General features: G+C 47.9%; 1 protein-coding gene across 1 annotated transcript; it reads right to left on the reverse strand.

Annotated features, from left to right (window-relative positions):
* Positions 1-209: 209 nt before the first annotated feature.
* SLC30A1 (solute carrier family 30 member 1) lies at positions 210-10,246 on the reverse strand. The gene is made up of 2 exons (XM_073553418.1): positions 9,324-10,246; positions 210-3,605 (listed from the first exon to the last, which is right to left on the reverse strand). The coding sequence occupies exons 1-2, from the start codon at positions 9,907-9,909 to the stop codon at positions 2,731-2,733; spliced, it is 1,461 nt and encodes a 486-aa protein (XP_073409519.1). The 5' UTR covers positions 9,910-10,246; the 3' UTR covers positions 210-2,730.
* Positions 10,247-20,317: the final 10,071 nt, after the last annotated feature.

Here is a 20,317-nt window from a genome sequence, read left to right on the forward strand (position 1 = left end):
CTATCTGACGGCATCCGTGGCCAGGTGGGATATTAGAGGTTGGTCTTAAGGCTCTCATACACAAAGACTACAAATTACTGATGTGGCCGATGAACGATTGCATCAACGCTATTAATTTTAAAAACCCCTTTAAATCACCCTTAAAGAGACAGTACCTTTTTTTTTTCTTTTTATCTATAAAAGAAGAAAACAAGCAGACAAGTCCCAGGTATGATATCATTACAGGCTCCCCGCGTTTAATTGGTCCTGAAAAACTGCAAGTACAAAGTGTCGTGAGCTTTTAATGGCTACGGAGATCTGTGAGAACGCAAGAAAAGCACCGTACAGTCTGTAGGCAAAGTGAGACAGTAAAAGGGGCTGTCGCAACATGTAACATTACTGAGATCGGCAGAACAGGCAAAAAAAAACAAAAAAAAAAAAAAACCCACAAAACTGGCAGGACGACATTCCCCAAGCGGCTGACAGTGTGCAAGGCAAGGAGTACGTGAGAGCGGGCCGCAGACGAGGCAGCTGCTGGCAAACACCACGGAGAAGACGACGTTTGTTCCATTCAAGTAATTTATAAAATGAGGAGTCCAAACGGACGATAAAAAGACGTTTCCTTACGAACCGAAAGGTTTTCAGTCAATACACATTGCAGTTACTACATTCATGAAAGGTAGGCTCACGGCGGACCCCTCACCCGCAGGCGGTGGCGCCATTTTTTTACCAGGTTGCTGGCTTCCCCACCCCCACAGAAAAAATGTGCCCGTCACCAGTAAGTGTCGGACAACTCCAGCATGCCATTCTCAGATCCGCATACAAATGGCTGCCTACGAGGAGTGGGGTGGCGGCTCCCTTTAAGCTTTGTTTTGGCGGCGATGGATTAACCCCTTCTATTCCCATTACCGTGCGCAGTAGCAGTTTGGTCTTGGGGAGGGACAGGGGGGACGAGAGGTTGACAAGACGGCGCTGGGCGTGCAAACTAAAGGTTCATATGGGTTACAGCGTCAAGCACAAACACTACAGAAGGGCAGGTTGACTTGATCGGTACTTTTTGCATAAATGTGCACCCTTGGGGCAGCCGACGGCAGGCAATTCAATTTTTTTTTGGGTGGGTTGGGGGGGGGCAGTTCAAGTGCATTGTGTCACAGTTTGATGCGGGGGGGCTACAAGAAAAGCTATTGATGCCCGTTGGTTGCAATATCCATACTCTACAAGACATTGCAACAATTCCCAAAAAGAAAAGTGCTGTATTCGTTAGCGCAGACCCTTCGCCTCTGAGGACGGGTCTTGGCTTAGTATATACCTGTATTCCCTGTTACCTTACATCTTTTCTCAGCTCCTTCCACTGGCCTGTCCCTCTGTTACTCCTCCTGGAAGGTGACAGATAACCATCAACTTATCATAAGAAGTGACTGGAGGAAGCTCAAAGGCCCGGCCGACAAGGGGGAACGGCAACCCGGCCGTCACTTTATTCATACGCTTCAAGGATGAATAACAGAGGAACAACACAAGCCATTCCCTAAGATTGTCCTTTTTTTTTGGCAACGTCAAATATTTTAAAAGGGATTATACTGATAAAAGTAAATCAACAGTCGCCCCTTTAAGCTGCCACAGATCCTGCTCTGGTCCCATTTATTCCCGGACAGTCGCCGACCACCACCAGTAGCTGACCAGAAGTAGACGGGAACTGGAGCGGTAGCTGTTTAAAAGAGAAGTATATTTTGGGGGGGGGAATAATTAATGGACAACCCTTTAAACGAAAGGAGACATGTCAGGTGAGATGAAAGGCCCTTGATAACGCTATACCCATCCCGAGAGAACAGACATGAATACTATCGTCTGGCTCCATTTTCGATCATTTCACCGTGTCTGATCTTGCACGCTGACGATCGCGAATGTGAAGACTTGTCGCTGACAGGTCCGCGGCCGGTTTTATACCCCGGTCATACCTCTGCCTTCATATCTCCCAGCAGTTGCTGCTGGTTCAGAGTCTGCAGGGCATGCACTTTACCTCCAGCAGATGGGCGGTCGTTTAAATGACTGTTCACACAGGCAGACTTATAAAGTAAACCATGCGCAACAGATCACTCCGTGCTCGGACGACGCCATTAATCCCAGCAGTACGAGTCCTGTTTACACAGGACGATGCGCTGCCGAGAACAATTATTTTTTGCGCTATGCAAAAACAAAAGAAAAACAAAAACATTTCACCCGACGAACAAACGGTTTTCCGCATTGATCGGCTTTACGCTCCTGCGGTTGTCTCCGTCTGCACAGATCTTATGGATCTTCCTGAATGTATAGGGACTCATTCACGATAAGAAGAGCAAAGCGATCCAGCAAGGTAGGTGCAAAGTGCTCAAAAACGGAGCGACACACACGCGCAAAACACACACACAACTCTTCCAGCATCTCTGGCCGAAAAACTACTGCCGTCAGTTTTCTTAAATAGCAAAAGAAACGAGAACTTTAAAGAAACAAGAAGTCCACTCCACATTACAGCCTCTGTCCTAGAGCGATGCCAAGCGGGAGAATAAAGACCTGGGACATTGGACACGGTGTGGGACATCTATAGAATCAAATTAAAGGCAACATTTTTTTGTTTGTTCCTCCAAACCTTCCCGGTTGTGACATGTGGAATTCTGGACGTGAACAGTCACAGATCTAGTCGAGATCATCCATGAGTGAGTCGGGAACCAGTTTCCCTTTTTGCATCGTCCCCTGTTACAGCCAGGAGCGAGGGGCTCACACGGCGGAGTCCATGTCTAGCTTCAGTTCGTTAGGGGTCTCAGAATTAGTTCTCTTGGTTTTATGCTCCGGAGATTCACTGATCATCCCTAAGGTGGCCGCTCCGCAGCTGGTCTTCCTTGCTGTGGTGTTTTTTTCGGAGTTCCCGCAGCACTGTTTGGGGGCGCACTGCGTTCTGCAGGAAAGTTCGCAGAGGGATATTCTAGAGCCGGATTCCACATTGGAAAATTCGGGCTGAATAGTGGTCGCGTGGATTCCTTCGTCGTGGAAGAAGTCTTTAATGCGCTTAGCTACCTCCATATATGCGGTGGGGTCGTGGCATTTTATATGAGCAGTGGCAATGATGCGGCTCTCGGCCAGCTGCCAGACGTGCAGCTCGTGGACGGCCTCGACGCCGTCGAGGTTCTGGAGCTTTTGTTTCAAGGAGGTAATGTCAATTTGCTTGGGAACCGTTTGCAGCAGGATGAGGGCAGATTCTTTCAGAAGCGGGTAAGTGGTGTACAGCAATATACACACCATGATCACACACAGGGAGGGATCGAGGTACAACACCCAGCAAGGTCCAGCCACCTTGATCTGCGGTTCTTCTACGCTGTCATTCAAGGAAAGCGAGGTATGATTGATCTCTGGATGATCGGAGCAGTGGTCGTGAACACATGGGTTGATGCACTTCTCACCCGATGGACAAGGGTTAAACACAAAGTAAAAGACCAAAGCGTTGACCACCACGATGACCGAGCCCAAGGCATCACCCAGAACGTGGAGGAACACTCCGCGCATGTTCAGCTGAGAGCCGTCCTCGTGGATTTCTCCCATGTAGTTTTGGACAATGTTGCCGTTCAGTCGATCTACTGCGGGATCTCCCAAACCATCTGCAAAGAGAAGAGAGAGATCCATTATAGGTCCAAGCTGTCAGATCCATCAGTATCTACACATTCTCTGGAAGATCAGGTTGTTTGGATAAACTGCTACTGAGCATGTGACCATTACTGTCTATGAGTGGTGGTCACACATGCTCAGTAAGGCTTTAGTTACGCAGGGGAACTTTGTGCCCTACCATTCCTTGGATCAGTGGGGGTCTCGGCCGCTCGACCCTCATGACATTTTTATTCAGTCCTGGGAATTTTTTCTATTGTGTTGTTCATAGGACAAACCATTTTAAGAAGTTTTTGTTTTTTATGCTATTTTAAAAGGTTAGTCTATAGGATAAGTAATAACAGAGCCCCCTTCTCAAAATCGGTGCAAGTTATCTCCAGCATTTCCAAAGACAGTGAATGGAGAGGTGATTAGCAGGCTCTATTGCCAGCGAACAGATCAGTATGTGGTCACCTACCCTACAGATACGTGGGGACTTCACGACACAAACCCTTTAACAAACTTGGCCAAGAGTAGGGAATATTATAAAGTAACTAACTGAAGAGCCTGGCGTTGCCCGGGCCTAGTAACTAACTATGGTTAGTTATAACAAATGATAATGATTATCCTCCATCCCATAGTCCCGTGCCCATATACCCATCATACATATCCACCATCCCATAGTCCAGTGCCCATATTCCCATGACACATCCTCCATCCCATAGTCCAGTGCCCATATACCCATCATACATATCCTCCATCCCATAGTCCCGTGCCCATCATACATATCCTCCATCCCATAGTCCCGTGCCCATATACCCATCATACATATCCTCCATCCCATAGTCCCGTGCCCATATACCCATCGTACATATCCTCCATCCCATAGTCCCGTGCCCATATACCCATCGTACATATCCTCCATCCCATAGTCCCGTGCCCATATACCCATCATACATATCCTCCATCCCATAGTCCAGTGCCCATATACCCATCATACATATCCTCCATCCCATAGTCCAGTGCCCATATTCCCATCACACATCCTCCATCCCATAGTCTCGTGCCCATATACCCATCAAACATATCCTCCATCCCATAGTCCAGTGCCCATATACCCATCAAACATATCCTCCATCCCATAGTCCAGTGCCCATATTCCCATCACACATCCTCCATCCCATAGTCTCGTGCCCATATACCCATCAAACATATCCTCCATCCCATAGTCCAGTGCCCATATACCCATCATACATATCCTCCATCCCATAGTCCAGTGCCCATATTCCCATCACACATCCTCCATCCCATAGTCTCGTGCCCATATACCCATCATATATATCCTCCATCTCTAAAGTAAAGATATCACCAATCACCCATCTGTAGAAGCCTCCATCATTCCAGCACCATCACTCCAGTGGATTCTACCGGATGGGCGGTGATGGCGGATCGCCCATAGTTCACTGCAACTGCTGCAGTCAATCACTGATCTGAGCGGTCACTTGCCGTCAGTGATTAGCTATTCGTATGATCTTCAGCATCCTCCAGTCATATTTTCAGGATTACCCCAGCACGGCACAAGCGATACAACCATTGTCAGTGCCACGGACGCTCTCTCTGTAGGACATCCTGAAATTACGAGTCGTTAGGAGAATTTAAGGACTGAGTTCAGATGACTGCAGTATGCTACAAGACTGGTGAGGACCACCAGAGCCGCAGGAGATTCAGGATTTTACAAGATTAACCACTCAGATAATTTCCGTAAAATCCCCGATCCTCTTTTTAAGGCAAGTCTCCAAATTGTAAAAGCACTTTTCAATATCCAGCCCCAGCAGAAGCAACCCCCCCCCCCCCCAACTGCTCCTCAGCCCTATTCCTATAGTGGTTACAAGTGTGTCCAAACCCAAGACACCGCCTTTACCGTCCGAGTACAGCAACCGGGACAATCCGAAAAATTAGATGAGAACTATGTGACACATGGGCAAAAAAAATGTAAAGGAACGGAGATCTCAGAAACTGGAGAGTAAGTTTACTAAAGGAGTTCTTGGATCATAATCAGAGTGTATAGTCTCATGAGAAAGCCAATCTTTAGAGGATTATTCCAAAAATCACACGTCATGGACAGGGGATTACTGGCTAATTGATGAGACCCCCAGCAATCCTGAGACAGAATGAGTGTAAAGGTGGGCACGGGTACACCAGGCTCTTTCCATTCACTTTTCTTGGGAGTCCCACACATCAGGCAGGACTGGGGACCCCCGTTCTCAGCAGAGGTGGGGAGGCTGCTCTAACATTTAATATCATCGGCTCACCATTCTGTCTAAAAAAGCAGGAAGCCGCTCTGACATTTCTATGGAGGAGCTGCCCCGCTGCAACGGAAGCTGTCACCAATTCCCCAACTCCTCCTCTGCAGACTCCAGAGCCGACAGTGTGTTATCTTCTGCCATCGGCACCGATCTCCACAAGATGCCAAGAGACTCGCAGACCTGATGCACCAGACGAAACGTGACCAATTAATTAAGTGGCACCTCCCTGGCACTGAAGCCGCCCGTGCCCCAGAGAACACGGCCATGAGAGTGGCAAGACAGAAAAAATGGATTTTCAGAACTGCAGTCACCACTAATGACCCAAACATGGATACACAAGCGGCGGCCCGCACCCACCACCCTCTCTTATAACAAGGGGCAGCCCGCACCCACCAGAAGCCCACCACCCCCTCTTATAACAAGGGGCGGCCCGCACCCACCACCCTCTCTTATAACAAGGGGCGGCCCGCACCCATCAGAAGCCCACCACCCTCTCTTATCACAGGGGCGGCCCGAACACATCAGAAGCCCACCACCCTTATTTATCACATGGGTGGACCGCACCCACCAGAAGCCCACCACCCTCATTTATCACAGGGGCAGCCTGCACCCACCAGAAGCCCACCACCCTCATTTATCGCAGGAGCGGCCCCCACACATCAGAAGCCCACCACCCTCATTTATCGCAGGAGCGGCCTGCACACATCAGAAGCCCACCACCCTCATTTATCACAGGAGCGGCCTGCACACATCAGAAGCCCACCACCCTCTCTTATCACAGGGGCGGCCTGCACACATCAGAAGCCCACCACCCTCTCTTATCACAGGAGCGGCCCCCACACATCAGAAGCCCACCACCCTCATTTATCACAGGAGCGGCCTGCACACATCAGAAGCCCACCACCCTCTCTTATCACAGGGGCGGCCTGCACACATCAGAAGCCCACCACCCTCTCTTATCACAGGAGCGGCCCCCACACATCAGAAGCCCACCACCCTCTCTTATCACAGGGGCGGCCTGCACCCACCAGAAGCCCACCACCCTCTCTTATCACAAGGGCGGCCTGCACCCACCAGAAGCCCACCACCCTCATTTATCACAGGAGCGGCCCGCATCCATCACAAGCCTATAGCCCCCGTATCATATATAAAGGCCACGTGATAGTATGAAGACTCCATTCAACAGCGTCCTATAGTTAAGAGGTGGGCAGCAACCGTCAGAAGCCACAGCTATGCCCAGCACCCTGGCTCTAGTGCCTCCTTCCGTTCCTCCAGACCGGAATCAGCGTACATCAACCACAATACAACTACATACTGTGCGCAGTGCTGTGACATCACGGGGCTCACACTATGACATCATGCAGGATCTATAGTAAATAGGGGATGTGTTGTCATCCTACATGACATCACAGGGTATCTATACACTTGTAAGTTAGCACATGACATCACACTGGACAGGATCTATACCTATGTAGATCCGAGGATCACTGCACATACTATGACATCACAGGCTCTGTATATTAGAGGATGATCTGCCAGCACAAGACATCACACAGGATCTGTACCTACGTAGATGACATCACAGGCTATATATATATATATATATATATATATATATATACACACACATTAGATGACATCACACCTCCTATGACGCGTGCAGAATAGAGCTTGACAGCAGCTCCCCTAAAGGACAGAGGGTCGCTATACTTTTGTATGTTAGCTAATGACATCACATAGGACCTGTACCCATGTAGTGGATGTCACACAGTAGCTCTACCTGCTACATCACACCCCTTTATGACATCACAGATATAAATATATAGTAAATGATGTCATAGATTTGGTGTGGGGTCATCTACAGAGGTATAGCTCCTGTGTGATGTCACAGTATGTGCTGACAGTTTGTCCTCCAAAATATATTAGATGAACTGTCAGCACATACTATGACATCACACAGGCGCTACACCTCTGTAGACGACATCACGCCCCCTCCATGACATCACACAGGCTCTACACCTCTGTAGATGACATCACACCCCCTCCATGACATCACACAGGCTCTACACCTCTGTAGATGACATCACACCCCCTCCATGACATCACACAGGCTCTACACCTCTGTAGATGACATCACACCCCCTCCATGACATCACACAGGCTCTACACCTCTGTAGATGACATCACGCCCCCTCCATGACATCACACAGGCGCTACACCTCTGTAGATGACATCACGCCCCCTCCATGACATCACACAGGCTCTACACCTCTGTAGATGACATCACACAGGCTCTACACCTATGTAGATGACATCACGCCCCCTCCATGACATCACACAGGCTCTACACCTATGTAGATGACATCACGCCCCCTCCATAACATCACACAGGCTCTACAACCTCTGCAGATGACATCACACAGGCTCTACACCTCTGTAGATGACATCACGCCCCCTCCATAACATCACACAGGCTCTACACCTCTGTAGATGACATCACGCCCCCTCCATGACATCACACAGGCTCTACACCTCTGTAGATGACATCACGCCCCCTCCATGACATCACACAGGCTCTACACCTCTGTAGATGACATCACGCCCCCTCCATGACATCACACAGGCTCTACACCTCTATAGATGACATCACACAGGCTCTACACCTCTGTAGATGACATCACACCCCCTCCATGACATCACACAGGCTCTACACCTATGTAGATGACATCACGCCCCCTCCATAACATCACACAGGCTCTACACCTCTGTAGATGACATCACACCCCCTCCATGACATCACACAGGCTCTACACCTCTGTAGATGACATCACACCCCCTCCATGACATCACACAGGCTCTACACCTCTGTAGATGACATCACGCCCCCTCCATGACATCACACAGGCTCTACACCTCTGTAGATGACATCACACCCCCTCCATAACATCACACAGGCTCTACACCTCTGTAGATGACATCACACCCCCTCCATGACATCACACAGGCTCTACACCTCTGTAGATGACATCACACAGGCTCTACACCTCTGTAGATGACATCACACCCCCTCCATGACATCACACAGGCTCTACACCTCTGTAGATGACATCACACAGGCTCTACACCTCTGTAGATGACATCACACCCCCTCCATAACATCACACAGGCTCTACACCTCTGTAGATGACATCACACCCCCTCCATGACATCACACAGGCTCTACAACCTCTGCAGATGACATCACACAGGCTCTACAACCTCTGCAGATGACATCACACAGGCTCTACACCTCTGTAGATGACATCACGCCCCCTCCATGACATCACGTGATCGATACCTCTGCGGATGAGGGTGACATCGCTGACCCTGCACACATCACATGCTATGACGTCACGGCCCTCTATGGCACGGTGACGTCACACTCCTCACCGTGTTTCCCGGGCACCACCTCCACCCCGGGCCCGTTCTCCACCAGGTTGTTGGTCTCCTCCCGGTCACGATCGGCCCCGTCTCCCGCCGGTCTCTCCCGGCTCCGCGGAGGCTTCTTGGCCCCGTGTGAGTGTCCGTGTCCGGAGCCGCCGCCGTGCGAGTGTCCGTGTGCGGCCCCGGCGCTGTCCCGGAACATGCACAGGCCGATGAGATTGATGAGCAATCCGCCGAAGCCGACCCCGATGACGACCAGCGGCTGCTCGATGGCCTGCGGCTCGGTGAAGCGCTCCACGGCCTCCAGGATGATGGTGAAGCACAGGGCGGTGAGGAAGATGGCGTTCACCAGCGCCCCCATCACCCCGGCCCGGATCCAGCCGAACGTGTTCTTGTCGGTGGAGCGAGTCTTCTGGGCGAAGCGCACGGCGATCAGCCCGACCACCAGCGCGATCACATCGGACAGCATGTGGAAGGAGTCGGAGAGCATCGCCAGCGAGCCGGTGATCCGGCTCACCACCACCTCCGCCACGAAGAACACGAAGGTGAGGCCGAGCATACATAGCAGCCGCACACGGTTAGACTCCCACATCGTGAGCGATCCCCGAGCCGAGGACACGGTCCAAAGGTCAGCGAGGGGACGGGGCCCGGCGGCGGCTGCAGGAGGCGGAGGAGGCCGCGCTGGGTCACAGCCGGGGGGGAGCGCAGTGACCGGAGCCCGGCAGCGGCGGCAGCTTCTCCCTCACTGGGCATCTCTGACGTCCGGAGCAGGGAAATAATACAAACTTTTGCACCCGATACCGTCTTTTCCACACGGAGCAGAGATGACGAGGCCCCGCCCCTCTCCACGCCTGCCTGCTATTGGCTGAGCCAGGAGACGCGATGTGGTACATAGCGACAGCGCCATGACACGGGCTGAGGAGGCGGGGCGGTTACTATAGAGACCAGTTAGGAGCTCCGGCCGGCACCCTGCTGCGCCCTATAACCCGCCGTTCACGGCCCATCTGCCTTATATACGACACCCCCGCTGTCTTTCACCGTCCAATCAGCTCCTATCTTATTCACAGCTGTTGCTCCTAGCAACCAATCAGAGTTCAGCTTATAGTGCAGTGAGACAGGTTGAAAAATGAAAGAGGAGATCTGATTGGTTGCTAGGGGCAACTGTACATGGGCCCCTTCTGTGCCATAACTTTTTTTTATTTTTTTTTGTCAGTATAGTTATTTTCAGGCTCGTTTGTTGCAGGACGAGATGTAGATTTTATCGTTACTATTTAGGGGTCCATATATCTAATAAACACCATTCAGGAGCGCACCGACCCCCTCACCGCCTCCTCACTGCCAGTCCGGGCCGGTGGCAGCATGGCAGAGCCGCCAGTCTGAACAGAAGCTGACACGATCCAGCGATGCGGTCAGCTACGGAGAAGCGCTGGCAAGCTTTATAGAAAAGAGCTTGTCAGCACGTCACTCGTGGCCGCTGACAGACGGCAGAGGTGGCCAGTAACCTAGGCAACGAGCAGTAGATAAAAAAAAAATCCCTTCTTTCTTGGAAAATAGGAAAGTGGCTTGTGTTTCTACAGATACTTTGCCATTTTAACTAATTTTCTTGAGAATAAGGGCTCAAGCCTGATGTATAAATGATAAAAAAAAATTGCTGCAGGCTGCGTATATCGGACGGCGATCGCCCATACAAGTCTGTGGGTGCGTGCAAAACACCGGACTGCACGCGGATGTCATCCGAGCGCAGTCTTTGGCACGAGACAATCATCGGATGCTACTCACCAGTGTGAGCGAGCCCTAGGCTTTAACTCATTCTGATGCCAATAAACCGTGCAACACAGAAGCTATGGAACGCAAAGGACGGAATGTTTTTTGTTTTTTGTTTTTAAAAACAAGTGTAAAATATATTTTAAAGGTCACATTAAGGGTGCGGTTAGACGGCTATATAAATCCAAGATTGGAGCGCAGTGATAGATTCATGCATTTCTATGCAGTTGTCACTCTCAGTCCGTGCGCTGCATTACAATCTTGGTCCGATCGCTATGGCCGTCTGACTGCGCCCGTATGTGGAGGCATTTTGGCAATACTTACACGGTGCAGAAATGTCGATTGATTTACAGAGGAGGCAGCGTGACCACACATACAAAAAAAAAAATCTGGCTTTTTTTATTTTTACCATAGGAATTAAATCATTTAGGATTTTGAACGATAAGACTTGTCCAGATGCGGCACACGACATATGCTTCATTTTTATTATTTTATCTTCAGAATGGGTAAAAAATGTAGGGGGACGTAGATTTTTATTTTTTTCCATTTTTCAAGATATTTTTTACACTTTTTTTATAGTCTCCTTAAAGGGAACCTGTCACCCCTCAGGACGTTTTTAAGTAAGGCTGTGTGCCCACGTTGCGTTTTTTAAGCTATTCCGCGGCGCTTTTAGACGCGCGTTTCTGCCGCGGAAACGCTTAAGAAAAGCATCCCATGTAATCATAATGGAATCCGCACATGTTGGGCTAATGGTGCGTTCTTTTCCGCTGCGGAAACGCTTAGCGGAAAATAACGCAGCATGTTCATTAATTTTGCGGAAACGCGTGCATTTCCGCATACATACAGTTGTATTGCAAAAACGCATAGGAAAACGCATGTGTGGCGCCCCTGAGGGTTCAGTCACCACAGAGGTACTGCACCTCCTCCTGAAGTGTGGTACCCCACCATCCAGGTAATGTGGAGACACCTGACCACGCTCCAACACCTGCATCCCACACAACACAGTAGTGTAGCAAAGCGCCTTCGGCGGCTCCCTGCTTGGAACACGAAGCGTGCTGAGAGGCGGGTGGAGTTTAGTTTTGCATCAAAAGAGCGGGAAGAGGATAGAATTTAGTCAGTCAGTCAGGGAGGCTGAGAGAGGAGCTCCCCAGAGTGGGATGGATGAAGGAAGTGCTGCAGCCGACCTCAGTGACCAGGGTCCGCTGGCACAAGAAAGGAACATTGATAGAAAGCCTGACTCTCCATAAGAAAGAAGGATTAGTACGGAATGTGAGGAGAGGAGGACTAAGGATTAGGGTTAGAGCAGAACCCTTCTCAAGTTCACAGCGCAAGGCCGGGGTCCGGTCCCCGAGGTTGTACGGATACTAATGGTCCTGCAGCAGACACCAGAGGAATAGAAGTTGTCACCACTTTATTCCCACACAAGACTTGGGGGCACAACAACAAGCCTTAGTGCTGCTGAAGGTGGCTCTTTTACTTAAAAATGCCCTGGGGGGGGTGACAGGTTCGGGTCTTTAAACAGAACACTGCAATACTTCAGTATATTGTCAAATTACCCATCTCCAAGAAGCTCCATTACAGCAGAATAATCATGGGGTGACAAGCTGCTGCTATTCCCACAGGTCATGTGCTGTTACGTGACCAAAGTTATGGTCAGTTATGTTACGTGACCACTGCAGCCAATCAGAGTCCACTGCAATCTATTTCTTCAACGCCTACTTCCTCTCTGATAATAGTAAAGACTGCAGACCGTCAGCTGAATGGCTGCAGCAGTCATGTAACACAACAATGTCACGTGACCCTCCAGGAATAGCGGTGCAGTCATCACTGGGACGGCATCGCTGCGGGAGGAGAGGAGTATACTGTACATTGTTTTTATTTGCTGTAGGGGCAGTAGTAGACAACCCCTTTAGGCTAAGTTCACACTAGATGTTTTTGCTGTTTTTTTATGCTAATTTTCAGCTGCGTTTTCCATTGCAAGCAAAGTCTATGAGATTTCAGAAATCTCGTGCACACGCATCGTTTTTTTTTTTGTCACCGGGATTTTGTGCTTTGCATGTTTTTTTGCACTTCTTTCAGCATTTTGTCAGTGTTTTTTCAGCGTTCTTCAGCCATTGAAATGAACGGGTGGAGAAAAAATGCACCAAGTATCAGGTTTCACTGCGTTTTTTTGTGCCAAAACCTGATTCTAAAAAACAGGACTTTTTTTTTCCAACACTAATCTTTATCAGCATGTACAAGAGACAAATCTAGCATGCCAAAACTACCACAAAAAAAAACGCAAGAAAAAACAAGGAAAACATGCTTTTTTTTCTGCAGCTTCTTTCCTGCCAAGAGATCAGGTTTTGCTGCAGAAAAAAAAAAAACGTTGAAAAAACGCCTAGTGTGAACATAACCTAAAATATATGGAATGTCACAGACATTTTAAAAGTAATGGTAATGGGCAGGGTGATGGGTTGGTGGTGGTTTGGAACAATAAATCCCTTCCTAATCGTTAGGAATGATCCGATCTGTAATTTGATAATCCTATAGGTCCTATAGATGCCGGATTAAAGGAAGTTTACTGTGTGATATATTTTTGTGGATAATCGCAGGATATCAGTATCAGGAGCTTTACCGCCTGGGTGTACAGTAATCAGCCATGAAGCTCGGAGGAACAATTCTCTTCTTAAATGCAGATGCCCTTGGAGTAGATGAAGCCGGCGCTCCCCTTTGCTTAATGTGAAATATCCCCCCAGGTCCTTACAGGAATATACATCATTATTAACTCCTTTCCAAGAGAAGACGTTTCTCCTTGTATAGATCTCTACGTACAGCTATATCCCATAGGTTGCCCGTGTCAGCATAATATTAAACCCTAAACTCTTACATAAAATGTGCTTTTCTCTCGGCTTCCTTCCCCATTCACATTTGCTCTGGGAACCAGATTTGTGCAAGCGGCACACAAAGTATTTATGCATTTTCCACACTGCCCTCTTCTGCTATGACTCAGCAGCACGGAGACGTGAACACAATGGACGAGCCCCAGATTAATTCAGTAATAAACAAGAACGGGCACAGACAGCTTTATACAGTGGCTTGCGAAAGTGTTCACCCCCTTTGGCTTTTTACTTATTTTGTTACATTGCAAACTGTGTTTAAATATTTTGCAATCCGATTTGTTTGTGAGGCATCAGCACTAAATAGTCTACGCTGGTGAAGTGAGAAAAATATAGGCATAAATTACATTTATGGGGTCAAATAACTAAAAATTGGCATGTGCATATGTATTTACCCCTTTTGCTATGAAGCCCCTAAAAATTTCTGGTGCAAGCAATTACCTTCATAAGTCACATGTTTAGTGACAGGGCGCCCCCTGTGTGCAATGTAAGTGTCACACGTCTGTCAGTATATACACTTTACCTTTTCTGAGAGGCCATGGAGGCTGCAACACCATTAACAAGAGGCACCACTAACCAAACACCATGAAGACCAAGGAGATCTCCAGACAACACCATGAAGACCAAGGAGATCTCCAGACAACACCATGAAGACCAAGGAGATCTCCAGACAACACCATGAAGACCAAGGAGAACTCCAAACCAGTCCGGGACAAAGTTGTTGAGAGGAAAAGTCAGGGTTGGGTTATACAAAATCTCCAATGATCCCCCGGAGCACCATCAAATCCATTATCATCAAATGGAAAGAACGTGGTGCCACAACAAACCTGCCAAGAGAGGGCCGCCCACCAAAACTCTCAGCCTGCACAAGGAGGGCATTAATCAGAGAGGAAACACAGAGACCAAAGGTAATCCTGAAGGAGCTGCAGAGTTCCCAAGCAGAGACTGGAGTGTCTGTGCATACAAAACAATAAGCTGTACTCTTCATAGAAGTGACCTTTATGGAAGAGTGGGCAGAAAAAAGCCTTTACTTACACACAAAAGTTGTAAGGCTCGTTTTGAGTTTGCCAAAAGACGTGGTAGACTCCCCAAATGTATGGAGGAAGGTGCTGTAGTCAGATGAGACCAAAATTTAACTTTTTGGCCACCAAGGTAAACGCTATGTCTTGTACCAAACCAACACAACTCATCACCCCAAGAACACCATACCCACAGTGAAACATGGTGGTGGCTCCATTATGCTGTGGGGATGTTTTTTGGCCACAGGGACAGGGAAAATGGCACGAGTCCAGGGGAAGATGGATGGTGCAAAATACAGGGATATTATTGAACAAAACCTGTTTCAGTCTGTCATTGATTTGAGAAAGGGACAGAAGTTCACCTTCCAACAAGACAATGACCCAAAGCATACTGCTAAAGCAACACTCAAGTGGTTCAAGGGGTCAATGTTTTGTAGTGGCCTAGTCAAAGCTCAGACCTTAATCCAATTGAGAATCTGTGGTCAGACTTGAAGATCGCTCTTCACCAGAGGAAACCATCTAATGTGAAGGAGCTGGAGCAGTTTTGCCTTTAGGAATGGGCAAAAATCCCAGTGGCAAGATGTGGAAAGCTCATAGAGACTTATCCAAAGTGACTTGCAGCTGTAGTTGGGCAAAATAAGGCTCTACAAAGTACTGAGTTTATGGGGGTGAATGGAATGGTTATGCACACTGAAGTGTTATGAATGAGTCACCGTAGGAGGCAAAAACGGAAATACAAGCTAAGTCCAGAAAACCAGAGAAGTTGGCAGCTATCAGACTGCAGACCCCTGAACCCATCAACACAACTAGCAGTAGCCGTGGGGGGTTCCTACGATGCCCTAGACCCCCTCGATCACAGCCGGAGAATTAAATAGGCCTAAAGAAAGAAAGGGGAAATCTAAACTGCCCCAGAGCAGACCTCAAAGCAATAGGCAGCCCCCAACATATAATGACGGTGAAGCAAGATGAAAACACTAACACAGACAGAAAGATAGACTGAGCAAAGACGGTGTCAGGAACACCGCACTGTACTTGCTCACTGAGCCAGTGCGCGTGTCCTGAGTGTCAGCGCCGGCGTGCAGCCTCCGCTGAGCAGTGACTCACCCGCAATGTAGGGGTACCGGGGTCAAATACAGCCAGAAAGTACCGATGCACAGGACCTGTGGATGCTGAAGTTTAGGAAGCCAGCATAGGACCTATGGTCATGTGAATGGTCATGTGACTGCAAGGGGGCGGGGCTTAGCGTCCTGCACACAGAGAAGGAAGAGAACTCAGAGTCCAAGCAAAGCAGAGGTTATGCACAGTACAGACCAGCGAGGTACAGGAGAGATAAACAGATGGGAGGTCAGACAAAGCCAAAGGTCATACACAAAATATCAGTACAGTACCAGGGAGGAGACAGAGCGGATAATCAGGGCCAAGCAGAGATCAAAACCAAACAGACATATAAGGTACCAGGCAGAATCCAAAGCGATATCCAGGGAACAGACCGAGTCATACACAGAGAATCAAGTAACCAGAACACAGCACTAACACACTCAGGGGTCACCACTCAATGCCAAGGGCAAGAGTATAACTGACAGGGATGGGAGCGTCCTGAGGCTATAAGAAGCCTCCCCCAGAACCAGGGAGAGGCCACAATCATAGCCCCAGGTGTGCAGGTAAGCCTGCACCGGGATCACAACCTTTAACCCCAGAAATGCCAGTCATCAGCACTGGTTCCAAACATTAACCCCACGTGTGCGAGTCAAACCCGCACTGAGATCATGACAGACGGGGCCCAAAACTACCTAGATAGGAAAGGACAGGAAGGCTGCTGTCTGCAATCTGCCAAAACCCTATCAAAGACATAAGCCAACAAGCTGATATGAAAAAGGCCCTGAAGCAGCTAGGCTTCAAAAACTAAATCAGCACTCAGGTATTTTCAGAAGACAGAGCTAAAGGAATTCAGCACACCCCAGCAGGGAATGGCAGAAATCCAGAAAAACAAGGCAAAACAAAGTCAAAGCACAAATGCAAAAAGCCGAGCAGCAAACTTAGCTTTAGAGGAGCAGGAATTCAGACTGGTCTCCAAGGATCCCACAGAGAAGTCACCCGCAGGGCAGAAGGGCGTCGGCAGCATTATATCCAGTCAGTAACTAGACTCAGCCAGTCATCATCATCAGCCTCAGGTGTTTGATAATCAGGCTCACTACCTTTCTTTACCAGAAGAGGGAGTTCCTCGGGCCTCAGTAGTGAAGGGGAAAATGAACTCACAACACTGAAGTTTACAGTTATTTTGTCCTATCTGTTATTTGCTTCACAATAAAAAGAAAACCTAATGTCCACAGTTGTAGGCATGTTCTATACATGAACTAATGCAAACCCTCAAAAAAAAAAAAGGTGAAATTCCAGGTTGTGAGGTAGCAAAATACCAAAAATGATAAGAGGGTGAATACTTGTGCAAGCCACTGTATGTATTTCTGATCATTAAAGAAAGCTCCAACCTTGACTAACGTCGACCGGTTAACCATCGACAAGCTGGCCGCTGTTCCTGCTGATCATCTGGATTAAAAGAAGGAAAAGTGTAAAGAAAGACTTTTCATAAGATTCGTCCAGAATACCATGGTAGGGGTTTTTTTTTAATACATTTATATTTCAGTGACGTAGAGCAGAAACCCATAGGACATGTGCAGCACAAGAGAAGTTTTAGAGATGAAAAAGAAAGCAGTAAATTAGTGATATGGAGACAGAAATATACATCAGAAGCTTTGTAAGAAACAGATAACTAACAAAGTTACGGCAGAGATACTGGATATAGATCACCCTGTCTGCTGCACCCAAAAATACACCAGGCAAAAAGAAGATTACAATAAAGTCTTTTAGGCTGCGTTCACACGTCGCGTTTTTTTCGCGTTTTTGCGGCGGTTTTTAACGTGCAATCTTGCCGCGAAAACGCAAAAAAACAGCATCCCATGCATTCCTATGGCATTCCGCAATGCTGTGCTAATGCTGCGGATTTTCCAGCGGCGGTATTGCATTGTCGAAAAATACGCAGCATGCTCATTATTTTGTGTAATCGCGGCAATTCCACCCACATAGGAATGCATTGTTCTGCTTACTTTCCGCATGTGGCTGTGCCCACCATGCGAAAAGTAAGCAGAACATTTGCAGATGGTACCCACTGTCCGGAGGAGGGGAGACTGTTCTCCAGGCTGTGGGTACCATATCCCTGTAAAAAAAAAGAATTAAAATAAAAAAATCGGGTTATATTCACCTTTCGACATCCCACGCAGCGTCACCAGGCCTCAGCGATACACGCGGCAGGTCCCGTTCCCAGTAATGCATTGCGATGACCTTTGCTGACGTCGCGTCTCGCGATACCGCAACGTTATCAAAGGCCATTGCCCAATGCATCACTGGGAACGGGACCTGCTGGAGCATCGCGGAGGCCTGGGGACGCTGCGCGGGACGTCGGAAGGTGAATATAACCCAATTTTTTATTTCTTTTTATTATTTTTAACATTAGATCTTTTTACTACTGATGCTGCATAGGCAGCATCAATAGTAAAAAGTTGGTCACACTCATCAAACGCTATGTTTGACGAGTGTGACCAACCTGTCAATCAGTTCTCCAAGCGATGCTACAGATCGCTTGGAAAACGCTAGCATTCTGCAAGCTAATTACGCTTGCAAATCGTTAGTTTTTCTGCGGGAATATCACGGGAATTTAAAATGCGATTTTCCCCGTCGAATGGAATTAAGGAATTCCCACGGTAACTTCTGCGGGAGTTCCACTACGTATGCACTTAGCCTTACTGAAGTCCCCCATACAATACACATTAGATTACGGTTGGTCAAACCTGCTCTTGTTGGGCAGAATTTACCATTATGTATATGTGGGGCCTCCTGACTTTCCCGACAGATGAGACAAGGATCGAGAAGTAGTGAAGAGAGAGTGTAGGTTGAACTTCATGGTACATTTTCCGATTAAGAGTCCTTAAATAGTTATTCCCATAAATCCTGCTGTTCACTGGGGGGTCTTCTATTGAGACCCCCAGTGAGTCCAAGTTTGGGGCTCTGGAAACATGAGAACGAGCTCCGCAGCCCCATCTTAGATGGAGGTAAGCTGCGAATACTCGGCCTCCGCTCCATTTACTATTAATGAGACTGAAGAAGAAAATCGAACACCTCTGCTCCATTCAAGATGGGGCTGAAGATCTCCTTTCTTTGGGTCCCTATGTATAGAGGATTAATTGATTCTTTGGGAATAACCCTTTAAAAAAGTGTACACCTGCACAGCATCACTGGAAGATAATCCAACCATTAAAATAATTCAAACACTTTATTATTAAAAACACGATAAAAATTGACAATACAGCCAAGGAATATGTGATCTTTCAGACTGCAAATAAGTTCTTAATCATGGAAAAAAGTATGGATATTTTGCCTGCGGCCACATTGGGCAGGTCTGGTGTTTCCCTGCCAAATCTACTCAGAAGCCTGAACTTGGCTGATCTTGACTATACCTCCATCGACACCCACACAGCACATCACATTAGGGTTCCTATATAGGAAATTATTGGTCCTCTTTTATTAAATGATATGAAAGTAGTTTGTTGTTTTGGATTATGCTCCAATGATTATTTTAAGGTGACATTTCTAATAAAAGTGAATATTGCTGTAAGGGTCATGGCAGTTATGATTGGGTCCTACATTCTTTGTCACAAAAGAGCAAGAAGAGCAAAATATTAGTTCTGTTGGTTTTCTTATGAGCTAAAGAGATATTCTCAAATTTGGAAGTCATCCCTGATCCATGGAATAAATCCTGATAGCTTGGGGGTCCGACTGCAGGGCCCATCACTGATAACGAGAACCAGGGCTCGGAAGAGATCGGCGTGAATGGGGAACGGTGGTCAATCATGTGCACTGTTGCTCCATTCGTGGTTCATGGGACCGCCGGTCAGAGTCGAGCACAGCTCTCGGCTGGTATTCAGCACTCCCATGAGTCTGTATATATGTCTCGTCTGCGGCCCATAAAGTGACGAGGTCTGGTCTTAGGACTGTAAACAGCTTTGTTTTCCCACTGATCTTTTTTTTGTCCTCCTGGAGAATTTGGAAAGCCAAGAACCTTTTAAACCTTTACAGAGGCAATAAGTAGAATTTGTGTGCGGGGAGAGAGTTTGGGAAAAGTCCAGCTGAACCTTTGCACCACCAGGGCTCATGAGCATTTAGTCACACCCAGAAACTTTATAGTAGAATGCAAAATAAATTAAATGAAGCAAATAAATCGACGTAAACGTGCCTCATCACAGACATGCTTGCCAGAAGCAAGAAAAGAGATTACATAGTAGGGTTG

This window comes from Dendrobates tinctorius, unplaced genomic scaffold, assembly GCF_039654945.1.
Source record: "Dendrobates tinctorius isolate UK_male_01 unplaced genomic scaffold, ASM3965494v1 ptg000201l, whole genome shotgun sequence".
Classification (NCBI taxonomy): Eukaryota; Metazoa; Chordata; class Amphibia; order Anura; family Dendrobatidae; genus Dendrobates; species Dendrobates tinctorius.

Excerpts from the sequence above, each read along its gene's own strand:
- SLC30A1 (XM_073553418.1), bottom strand. The coding sequence starts at position 9,909 with ATGTGGGAGTCTAACCGTGTGCGGCTGCTATGTATGCTCGGCCTCACC. Across the intron at positions 3,606-9,323 it reads GGTGGTGCCCGGGAAACACG|ATGGTTTGGGAGATCCCGCA; the intron begins GTGAGGAGTGTG and ends TTCTCTTTGCAG.